Source organism: Populus euphratica, unplaced genomic scaffold (genome assembly GCF_000495115.2).
Source record: "Populus euphratica unplaced genomic scaffold, PopEup_1.0 scaffold297.1, whole genome shotgun sequence".
NCBI classification, from domain to species: domain Eukaryota; kingdom Viridiplantae; phylum Streptophyta; class Magnoliopsida; order Malpighiales; family Salicaceae; genus Populus; species Populus euphratica.
Window position 1 is genome coordinate 272,593 of NW_011500180.1, and position 12,202 is coordinate 284,794.

A 12,202-nucleotide genomic window follows, 5' to 3' on the forward strand; every position below is an offset into this window, starting at 1 on the left:
ATGGTGTTGAATTTACTAGTTAATATTTATAATAAATTGTAATGTTAGTATTGTTTAAACTTTTAATAGCCAACCAAAAGTTAATTTTTTTTAATACATGTATTTATCAATATTATAAAGTCATGTCCGTGCTTTGGTCGGCTCGGTAATCGTTTGGGCCTCATTCATTATCGATATTTTCACAATCATGAGAAGGCATGATTACATGGTCACTTGAACTTGTAGGTAAATTGAAAGGAAAGACATGAAATTTTCACTTGAACTTATACAGAAGGGAGATTCCACGGTGCAGAACTTGAAAGAACTGGACTTCCATGTCAACACAGCACGTCGTACCTGCCAGTTATAAACCATCAAGAACATATGCATAGTAGTTTTCAGCCAACAGTTCGGCTGCTGGAGATGGAGCCATTAAAGCCCAAAGAAAAGGGCCACGAAGAACAGGAAGAAAGTTGAGATAATTTACTTTCTGAAACTGACAAGTCGAACATTTAATTTTAATCGTACATTGCCTAACACGACAACCTGCACTTATAATCATGAAATGTTACATGGTTCATTCATGATATAGACAACACAAACTAGGAAAAATACAAAGTGTTGAGATTTCTATAACTGATATAGGATAAAATCAATGTTGTGTTGCATCCTTGTTCGTTTCTCATCAAATCAGATGCCAGTATTTTATTATGAAATTCTGCCCATAACAGGAATAATCAACTTAGATGGCATTTCAAGCTTCTCATACTGATTCAGGTGGCCCCAGTACAGGGAGGAAGCACTTTATGCAGTCTAATCTTCGTAAACTGTCACCGCCACTGATAATCTTTGCAGTTTCGAACTTTTTCCAAGTGATTCCCAATAAAAACTTCCGTCTGTCTGCACTAGCATGACAAATATTAACGGCCTGTACTGTTCAGTAGAGCAAATTAGACCTGAGATTCTGAAGGTCAAAGACACTTCTCAACTGCAAAAACAAATACAAAAACCTTGATTCCATCAGACGAAGAGAGTGTTTTCTACAATAGAAGTGCTCATTTCTGACAACACGAAGAAAAAAAACCAAGTTCAAACACTGTTCGCACTTGATTACAACACGATGCATATGTCGTACTTTATCGATGGTTCAGTCAACAAGGAGCTCCCGCAGCTGTGAATCATGTGTTCCCTTCTCTGTGACAGGATAAACAATGCCTCAAAATCCAAATAACTTTTTTCAAGGATCTAATAGCACAATGAAAAGTAAACAATATCCAAGTCATTTAAAAATTCCATTGACACAGAACACAATAAACAACTTCGCACGGCTAAGCAATCAGAAAAGTTTTTTTCTCAGCAGAGAATTGTAAGTTCTGGCAGTTTGATATTGTAATAAAACCAATGTTAGATAGCATCTTGCTTATTACAATGTTCAATGTGATATATTCTTTTGCCAATAACTTTGAGCAACAATACATGTTTGCGTTCCACCAGAAAGTTTCATGAGCAGAACGTCTTGCCAGTTGAATTTCAGTTCACCCACGTTATTCCAAAAAAATTCGCACAATTAACAGAATATAAGCCCTATATAATTGGAGAGCCTTGAAAAGTAACTCTTAAGATCCAAGTATACTCCATTTTTCTCAACAACTAAAAAGAGTGGTCTTACTTTTGCAAGAGCAGAGGGAGAAACACAGATAAATAACAAAAAAGTGCCTGTGGCGTCAGAAAGTAACCTGACAAAGAAGAGCAGCAACTTAACTATGAGCTTCACCGATTCCTTGTGCACAAATTTCTGCTGGCCATAAATGCCTTTTTTAGGAAGCTCAGAGAATTGGTCTTGTACTGTTACATTTGATTTCTCAACAGTTGATTGATTATCCTTCCTTGTTAATTTCCTGTTTGACACTTCCACAGTAATCTTTTTAATAAACCTAGAATGTCTTGAAATTAAAACCACCTCAGAAAAAACAGTAATAAATTATAAGGCTTGGAAAATGTGAGAATTTTATTAGTACGATCCAATTACATGAAGGATTTCTATGCTGCAAAATAAAGGGGATAAAACAAGGAATATAAATAAAGCACAAGAAACAAGTATGAAACCAAACAAATACGGATCCATATGTTAAGATAATCAAGCCCAATCCATGGTGCAAACCATAACTGAAAACAGAGTTGAATGTCAAAACCAGAAATGAACCATCACAATACGCTAGATTCTCGTGATAACATGCTATTACATTGATAGTCCAAAATGAATGTTGACCGACAAAACATGAACATGTGCCCCAGAAAAATTCGTCTGACATCATTATACTTGGCAAGGGAATTATTTGATCACTATCAAAAGTTATTAAACGGATTCATGCATGATAAAAATTAGATGAATCTAGGAGTCATACTTCAACTTTCAAGAAATTAGCTTATCAAGTTATGGTATGGTTTATTTTTCCTACAGCTAATATTAGCACTTCGTTCTACTAAATGCTCTTTGTAAAGCATCAAGTCACTTTCAGAGCAGATACACCAGAACAGATATGAAACCAAATTGCTTGAGCAGAGACAAGGCCAGGACATAAAACGTACAAGGGCAGTTGAGAAGAGTGAATAACAAGTTTAGCAACAGTGAAGTCTTGCTGAAGGTGGGGATGCATTTTCCCCAACATATTGAGTGCATATTCATGCACACAACCAGACCAAGAACTTGTTAGCGACTGTTTGAACTTCCCAACAAAAGTCAACAGCATTGCAGGTTACTATCAGTTAGAAGCAGTATGAACAATGATTAAGCCTTTAGGCTACATGGGGATGTGAATTCAGCCCTTGAGTACTGCATGACTGAACATGAGTGGAGCTCTGTCCCCTTGGAGACATCTGATATATTGGGATGAAATTGGACTACGTTCATATATAACTGCGCTAGATGTACTCTTAGAGCTTCATACTATACAGAGGTAAAACAGGCAAAATATGATCACTGTTCATGAGCATAGCTCTTTGAATAACATAATGCAAAACCAGGTTGAGGAGCTGCACTAGAAGATATAAAATGAAAGATAACACGCAACAGACAGAACAATGTTCTGTTGTCTGGATGCTGGAGCAACTTCAATCATACACCAACATACATCTATTCTAGGATATTAGAAACTAAAATTTTGATAAGCTTTTGCTTCCAATAATGATGAGATAAGAGCAGCATTATGAAGAATGAATATTCAAAACCACCTTGCATGTCCTTGTCAAATATGCATAAGATACATTCCATGCAAATTAAAATGTATTAAGCAATGGAATAACACTTTGAATACTTGGAGATACTTTGATACATTCCTTGTACATGTTGGTAAAATAAAATTAAATACTTGTTGATTAATGCTAGAGCTAAAGAGAGCAGACCACATGCTATCAATTAGCCTATGCAAAATGGATTCTAATCACCCAATTCATTTTTTCTTAAGGAGATTAGAAACTTGAAGCAAAACTTTATCAGAATAGCGCTTATGCATTAAATAAAACCATTTCATAATTGTCAGGGGCATCCTTAAACAATTCTTTGGTGTTGCAAATGATGTATTTGTTTCATCATGACAGAGACAGCTGTCCTTTTTTCCTTTGAAAGATGAAAAACAAATCAATTTCTTTCCTGGACGAACATGCAAACACTCCAAGAGAAAATGAATGAAAGAACTAGTTCAAACTTAAATAGACAAAATTGAATCATGAAAAGCCTATTGTGCTCAATTATTCAACTAGAAAAGCACCATCTTCAACCAGCAAGCCAGTAATCAAGGTGCTGTTTTATGAAATTTAAATCTTGGTATGAGAGCTAAACTGTGAGAAACTATGTTTCGACTACACCAACCAAGTTACATTAATATTACGTGTCCATCACTAATATAAGAACTCCATCTGTGCTAGCTTAAGTCAGAATAGTCGGTCTCAGGCCAGGATAAAGGAGGAGGATTGCGATAAATTGGCAGGCAGCGCAAACCTTGTCATTTCTATGGTATGGATCATTTTGATGTAAACGTTGCCCACCTAGGTGCTACATTGGCAATGACCGTACGGAATGGCACAAAAGGATCCATATAGCTTACACAACTAGTTTGGGATCGAGACTTGTTGCTATCACTAATATCAGGCATTTTACATGGCAGTGTTGCACAAGCAATAACTAAACATGAAATCAACGACTCTTTAATTGCACATCAACAAAAAATCAACGACCAGAGGTGGTATGGCTTAATGAAGCAAAGAAGAGGTGCTTAGGAGAAATAACCGGTTGATCACACAAGTGAGCATATATTAAAAAGCCATTGGCAGAAGAAAGAAACAAAAAGTACAGGTCTGAAATTGATTGTTACCTGTAGTAGAAGAAGAGCTGGATTTTGATGCAAGAAAATCAGTATGAGGGGTAGAGATTAGAGGCGCAAACATGCAAGAATCAGAGTCCAGATAGCCCACAACTTTTTTGAGGAACCTTTTCTTGTTTTTCTTGATGGGATTGTTCTTCTTTAGCACCCCTAATAACACTCTCTTCTCCATCTCTATTCGCTCCGCTCCTAACACTGAAAACAGTAACAAAGTTAAAGTAGCATTCATCACTCTTTCAATTACACTATACCAATCAACTTTTCAAATTCTCTTATACTTCAATCCCATCAAATTCTTAAAGAGAATTCACGATGGGCATTCCACGCAAATGTTAGCAAATTGTACGAGGAGAAATCACAGCATTTACCAGAGGAAACAAACAAAAGTAGGGAAAAAAATACTGCGACAAAACATCTAGAAAACACAAAAATAAATGCATAATTGCGCAAATTAAGAGAACGCAGAGAAAGATCGACATCGAAATACCAAAAGAGATCAAATCACACCGCAAACAGAAACAACGCTTAGGATAGTCACAAAGCTGTTTGCGGTTCTTAAGATTTCGGACTCGTGGAATCAGAGGTGTCCATGGAACAACTTAGGATGGTCACAAAGCTGAACGTGTTTGAGCGACGTGTCATATGAAGCTTTCACGGGCAAATCTAATGACTGTCAGTGTCCGAACGACATTGTTCCATATAAAAAAACACAATTAAAACGGAAGGCAGATTCCCATAGCCCCACTTATATTTTCATATTAACTGCGACCGTAAAATCATCATTTTGCTGCTCTTAAAAATTGTTTTTTTAACTTTTAAGTGGTATTTTTTCAGCTATTTTTTTATTTTTTAAAAATTATTTTTAATATTAGTAGATTAAAATAATTTAAAAACATTCAAAAATTATTAATTAAAAAAATTAAAATTTTTTTAAAAATATTTTTAAGATATAAAAACAAATATGTTCTTTGTCTTTTCATCCACAAATTAATATTTGTTTAAAGATGTTATTGTTCTTTTTCCTATTTTAATGAATAGTAAAGTGATCAAAAAGCTCCCAAAACAAAAAAAATCAATAACACTCATAGGTTGGGGTATTTTTTTTTTATATATAATAAAATTACATGTATATCTTTGGCTAAATAATTTAACACATGGAATTAGGGGTAATTGGTCGGTTATCGAAAACTCCAAAATATAATTTTAACTTTACTATCATAAATAAAATAAATTTATAATATAATCATGAAAATCAGGTCGAACCCAAGAAAAATTTCATTTAATCTTCCTATAATATACTTAAAAAAAAAACAGGGGAGTTGAATAAAAAAGTAAAGAAATAAAATTATAAAAATAAAAATAATAAATTGATATGTTGTAACTTAGTTCAAGGGTCCACACATCCATTTTTATAAATATATTGATCATCAAAATAAAATAAATATCCTTTAATGTCAAGCAAATAAATTTGATATTCTTTAAAGCTGAGAGAAATCAATGAGATTATGTGTAAATTAATTAAACAAAGCTCTTTAATCAATTTCTTACTATCAAGTGAATTTAATATTGAAAACAATTTTCATTCACTCGGCAATAGCCTTAAGTCTATGAAATTATTATATGCAAATATTCAAAAGCTTGATAATTTAACTTAGTTTATTCTTCCGTAATAAATTAAAATAAAATTAATATATCAAAATAATTTAAAAACATCCAAATAATATTAATTAAAAAAATTTAAATTTTTTTAAAAACACTTTGAGATGCAAAAACAAATATGATTTTTGTCTTTTTATCCATGAATTAGTATTTGTTTAGAGATGTTATTATTTTTTTTTATTTTAATGAATAGTAAAGTGACCAAAAAGATCCCAAAACAAAAAAAAACACTAACACTGACAGGTTGGGGTATTTTTATTATATATATATATATATATAATAAAATTACATGTATGTCTTTAGCTAAACAATTTAACACATGGAATTAGAGGTAATTGATCGGTTATCAGAACCTCCAAAATATAATTTTAACTTTACTATTACAAATAAAATAAATTTATAATATGATCATGAAAACCAGGTTGAACCCAAGAAAAATTTCATTTAATCTTCCTATAATATACTAAAAAAAAAAAAAACAGGGGAGTTGAATAAAAAAGTAAAGAAATAAAATTATGAAAATAAAAATAACAAATTGATATGTTATAATTTAGTTCAAGGGTCCACGTATCCATTTTTATAAATATGTTGATCATCAAAGTAAAATAAATATCCTTTCACATCAAGCAAATAAATTTAATATTCTTTAAAGCTGAGAGAAATCAATGAGATTATGAGTAAATTAATTAGACAAAGCTCTTTAACCAATTTCTTACTATCAAGTGAATTTAATATTGAAAACAATTCTCATTCACTCGGCAATAGCCTTAAGTCTGTGAAATTATTATATGCAAATGTTCAAAAGCTTGATAATTTAACTTAGTTTATTCTTCCTTAATAAATCAAAATAAGAGTTGTAGTAATCAAATCAATTCTTTTGCTTCTTACTTTAGTTTTTAATAACAATTATATATTAAAAAAAAAACTAGAAAGCATGCATGCCATTAAAAAAAAAATCAATAAACTTTAATAAAAATCAATAGCATAATTCTGAATCCAAAAGTAACAAGGCTACGGATTCATCTTCCAAAAGCAATAAAGCTGCTAATTTAAGTCACTATCATATCATTGAAGATTCTTTAACCCTGTTATTGAAAATAATATCCATTAGCGAATTGTATGCGCTAAGTTGATTCTCAAGTTGATGTCAACATTGAATGGAAATGAGACACAGGAACTCATTTCAAAGCTGAAACTACAAGTAACTCTACCATTAAAGTCAAATGGGGTGCATGGACTTTTCTTGGCACTCAAGATGAATACTCTGATAATTCACCCATGGAGACTTCTCCACATCAATCACAAAGTAAGGCTTCAAGTGTAGGCAATATATTAGTGATGATGACTGGGATTACATCTTTAGAGGATCAAGTGGATAACCTAACTAACTTGTCAAGGGGCTTTTGACTTCACTTAAGGAAAAGGACCACAATATAACAAAGCTAATAAATAAACTTGAAAGCATGAACTAGGGAGGAAAGACTTCGGCTACCAAGGTTGTGTAAGTAGATCAACTAAATGTCATTAAGGATTCTACAATCAGAGCTACAATGAATATTTGCAGTATTATCGATGGCGTGTTCATCATGAATCAACTTAAAGAATTTCTAATGAAAGCCATTATGAACCAAATAGAAAGTTTAGTCCACCTTCATATTCTTATGTAAAGTTGTAAACCTACAAGACTGACATGTTAAGGATGACTCTGAGTCATCAACTACTAAATTTTTAACAATTGAATGGTAAAGGGAATACAAGGCTTCATATGGCTCATTTTGTAGAGGTTTGCAACAATGCTTAAACTAATGATTATCTCATGGTAAAAGAGTTTATCTATTTCTTGAAAGGTTATCCTTTAACTGGTACATTAACTTGAAGTCTAGGTCAATTGATAGTTAGGAGCAATTAGAACGCAAGTTTCTTAACCACTTTTATAACACTCATCATGTGGTCAACGTGGTTGAACTCACTAATGCATGTCAATGGATAAAAGAGCTTATCATTAAATACATTCATTAAAGGAAAAACCTTTGCCTTAACTATAGGGATTGACTTACCAAAACTTTTATGCTAGATATGTGTATTCAAGGGATATATTGGGGACTCCATTACATTTTAAAAGGCATCAAGTCGAAGTCTTTTGAAGAATTGGCTACTCGAGCATAACACAAGGAACTTAGCGTTGCTGCAGCTAAAAACTTATCATTACCTATGCAAGAGCCTAGAAAAAATAAGTATAAACATCATGGATTAAAAAAAAACACTATAAAGGTTGAGATAAAGCAATCTTTAGTAAGTAACTCTGCTTTCATAAAGGTATAAACTAGAATTAAAAGGAATGATTATGTAACATTGATTGCTTTTCAAAAGGGTGAAAAAAAAAGTAATCCCTAAAATAGCAACATGGAAAAGAGTATTTGTTTCCTGACTCAAACATATCTAAAATGCTAAATGATTTGCTTGAAACAAATCTCATTGAGATATCAAAGTTAAAACATTCTAAAGAAGCAACCAAATGAACAATCCAAATTATTGCAAATATTACCAACTTTTTACCTACAAGCTTCACCACAACCTTAAGTTAAGCTTCACATATAACCTTTGTATCGCAAGTTAGCAACTTGAAGCCAGATTTATGTAAGAATTGTGATATTGAAAGATGAAATTTAGTCATTCATAGAAGAGGAAGGAAGATAGACACACATATCATAAGCCATCTAGAATAAAAATCTTGATCGTAAAGAAGACAATTAATAAGCTGATGTGTTAAAAGATATGATGAAGGTCCATACTAGATAAAGAGGAGGATCTTATAACTCAAAGCTTAAGAAAACACATTACACTAAATGAGTATATGCCAAGAGAGCTGAAAAGGATGGAAAATATATTTGTTATTTGCTATCAAGTTGATGAAGAGAAAACTCTACTGAAGAGATTATGAAAGAAAGTTATCATAAATGTCCAAACTTGTCGCATGATGTATGCACCATAAAGATATTGACACGACTAAAAGATTGATGTCTTCTCCCAAGTGCAGGAGTGTCGAAGTAATAAATAACCCGGCAATACCGGGGTCGAACCACAGGGAGGTTAATTGTACAAATTATAAACAACAATTATAAACAACAACAATAGTAACAATACTATGAAAGTGCCAAGCATTTGTTGTACCAAGTGTTATACAACATAAATCAAGATTAGTCATTTAACAAGCAAAGTATTAAAGAGTGAACAAGATAGCAAATATAAAACATGTTAGTATCAAACATTAAAGTCCATATTAAGTTTACATTATACTTATTCTTACACCATTAGTGTAACCTTTTCACCTTGACATAATTAACTTAGCTAGACATAATGAAAGAAAGCAAAATAGATAAACAAAATAAGAACATAAAAGTTAACTAAGTAAAGGAAAGGAAATGAAAGGCATAAACTTAATATTAATGAAAACAAAGCATAAAAAATACAAAGAGAGAAAGGAAGAGCATGATCTTGATCTGAACACCAAGATGCCTAAATGCATGGCAAATGCCTCCTTTTATAGGCCAAAAATGGGAACTATTGATTTGATGACTAATTGATAAGTGGGTGACCAACTTTTGACTTGGTGACAATCCTTATCTTCTCTTGTCTGCCCAAAACGTCATTGATAACGTCAAAATTGGAGCCAGTTGCAAACATGAAAGTTGTAGGCAATTGTCTCAGCTTTCTTGTGTAAAAAATTCAGCTCATTTGGACTTCTAGAACTCCAGATATGGCCAAAATACCGAACAGTGCTCGGGCTGGAAGACAGATTCGGGCTTCTTTGTTGTTGCTACAATTTGGACTTGATAATGGCCTTTTTAGATCTTGGGCTCCATATGAAAGTTGTAGGCCTATGTCTTACCTTTCCATCCATATAAATTGGACCTAAATCTGAGATCTGTAGCTCCAGATATGACCCAATTACCGAACAGTGTTCCGGTTTGGATTGCACCGATATTTCTTTTCTAAGTTTGGCCATCTCTTTATCCTTGCAATTTAAGTTCTTCAAGTCATCAATCAATCCTTTCATTTATGTGATATGCCTGCATTTAAAATGAACATTTACCATAAATTAAAGGTATCTTATATTATTAGATATATTATTATAAAACATGCTTTACTTAAGGAGTTATTGATACTTCAAGTGCAAAATGATAATATAAAACCATGATAAAAATGCACTTTTAAGTACTAATCAAATATCCTTTAATGATGAAAACCTGTTGCTTGGATTAAAACTCTATAATCGCCCTGTTTTAATCAAATGATACATTATTAAAAATATGCTTAATCATATTTTAATAAATGATAATTTAACTATTAATATACTACCTCTTAAAATAATAAAAGAGTTAGGGATTTTCATGGATAAACTCTTTCCAAGTCATCTGATGATTCAAGGCTTTAATCAAAAAGGGCAAAACACTATGAAAAGATAAGACTTACGATAGATATGTGGTCCAATGTATTTTTGCACATCATATATATCAAAACTACTTACAAAATGCTATTTAGATGACCAGGGTATATGAAAATGGTATTGTCTCCTCAACACTCCACTAATGCTTTAAGTATTATTAAAATGGACAAGTGTGAAAAATCATGATGGATAATGACCCATTTAACATAGCTAAAGCCCATTTGACCAATGCAAAGTTTTATTTTAGGTAAGCCATGATGGCAAAACTATGATCCCTACCTAAAGACCAATAAGTAGGAAGAGATGACTTTAGGGGCTCAGAAAGGTATAAATCATCTATAAATAAAAAAATGACTCATCCAATAAAGAATAAAGGAAAAGAAAAGGTAGTAAAAAACTTCATTGATAATAAGCTATTATGTAAAGCTATGGTACTATGATATATTCAGGTGTCAGTAAGAGGAAAGAGTCAACCTTTTTTTACTAAAGATGAAGAGAAGATCAACAAGGTGTTTGAAAACTAAACCTTGTCATCTATTAATCTCACATTAACCAAGGTCTTAAAACCTTAATTGAAAGGGTTTGTTCATCAAATTAAGTCAATGGTCACAAATCTTGAAGGACTAAAAGGGAAAAAAAAATACACAATAGTGATCACAAACCCCACTGATGAAGAGAAATAAAAGGAAGTGATGTATCTTACTTCAAATCACATCACTATTAAAGAGGAGAAGAATGATGAGTTTATCATTCAAAAAGATATTGAGAAGGCTTCACCTGCATTTTAATTAGAAAAAAAAGTCTATAATGAATGAACTTAAATAGGCAACATTAAAAACCCATGTCCAACCTTCATCAATGCAAACTTATCACATGAAAAAAAAGGGGATTACGTAGAATGTTTGATGGAGTATCGAGATATCTTCGTTTGGTTTTACAATGAAATGTCAAGTTTAGACCCAAAGGTTATTGACCATCAATTATCGATAAGAAATACGGTTAGATCTACAATGTAAGTTTAGTGTCATTTTCATCCTGAACCAATCTCACAAATTGAGGTTAAAGTCAATAAACTTATCTAAGGGGGTTTCATTGCATGGATTTTCAAGACCTTAACAATACTTGTTTCAAAGATGACTTTCCACTTCTAATTACTGAGATTATGATTGAAACTACCACAGGTCATAAGAGATTAACTTTCATAGATGGTTTATATAGCTATAATTAAATTCAAGTGGCATTTGTAGATGAGGAGAAGACAACCTTCTGGACTTTAAAAAGGGATACATTGTTGCAAGTTCATTTCTTTTATCTTAAAGAATGCAAATGCCACTTATCAATGGGCAATACAAAAGGCTTTTTTGATGATTTGCTTCATTAAAATATTGAATGCTATATTGATGGTCTTGTGGTAAAGTAAAAGGAAAAAGAAAATTATTTGTAAGATCTCTATGTAGTATTTGATTAGTTATATTGATTATTGATTAGTATTTAAAAGTGTATTTTCATCAAGGTTTTATATCATCATTTTACACTTGAAATATCAATAATTCCTTAACTAAAATATGTTTTATAATAACATATCTAATAATATAAGATACCTTTAATTTGTGGTAAATGTTCATCTGAAATGCAGGCCTATCATATAAATGAATGGATTATTTGATGAGTTTAAGAACTAAAATTATAAGGACAAAGAGATGACCAAACTTAGAAAAGAGATGCTGGTGCAGTCCAA

The 12,202-nt window shown here is 32.0% G+C and overlaps 1 protein-coding gene across 8 annotated transcripts; it reads right to left on the minus strand.

The window, feature by feature from the left end:
• Window positions 1–442: 442 nt before the first annotated feature.
• Window positions 443–4,941, minus strand: LOC105111508 (uncharacterized). 8 transcript variants are annotated; one of them, XR_839611.1, is made up of 4 exons: window positions 4,727–4,937; window positions 4,350–4,553; window positions 1,716–1,923; window positions 443–1,173 (listed from the first exon to the last, which is right to left on the minus strand). XR_839611.1 is itself a non-coding variant. In XM_011006881.1 (4 exons), exons 2-4 carry the CDS (start codon window positions 4,528–4,530, stop codon window positions 1,090–1,092), a joined length of 447 nt encoding a protein of 148 aa, XP_011005183.1. In that variant the 5' UTR covers window positions 4,531–4,553; window positions 4,866–4,936; the 3' UTR covers window positions 443–1,089. The 8 variants fall into 8 exon arrangements, 5 of the variants coding, with proteins under 5 accessions (XP_011005183.1, XP_011005180.1, XP_011005184.1 ...); XM_011006881.1 differs by having other exon boundaries at window positions 1,742–1,923; window positions 4,866–4,936; XR_839613.1 differs by having other exon boundaries at window positions 1,716–1,877; window positions 4,350–4,941.
• Window positions 4,942–12,202: the final 7,261 nt, after the last annotated feature.

Excerpts from the sequence above, each read along its gene's own strand:
- LOC105111508 (XM_011006878.1), bottom strand. The coding sequence starts at position 4,587 with ATGAATGCTACTTTAACTTTGTTACTGTTTTCAGTGTTAGGAGCGGAG. Across the intron at positions 1,924-4,349 it reads CAGCTCTTCTTCTACTACAG|GACATTCTAGGTTTATTAAA; the intron begins GTAACAATCAAT and ends TTTTAATTTCAA. Across the intron at positions 1,174-1,740 it reads GGAATCGGTGAAGCTCATAG|AGAAGGGAACACATGATTCA; the intron begins TTAAGTTGCTGC and ends ATCCTGTCACAG.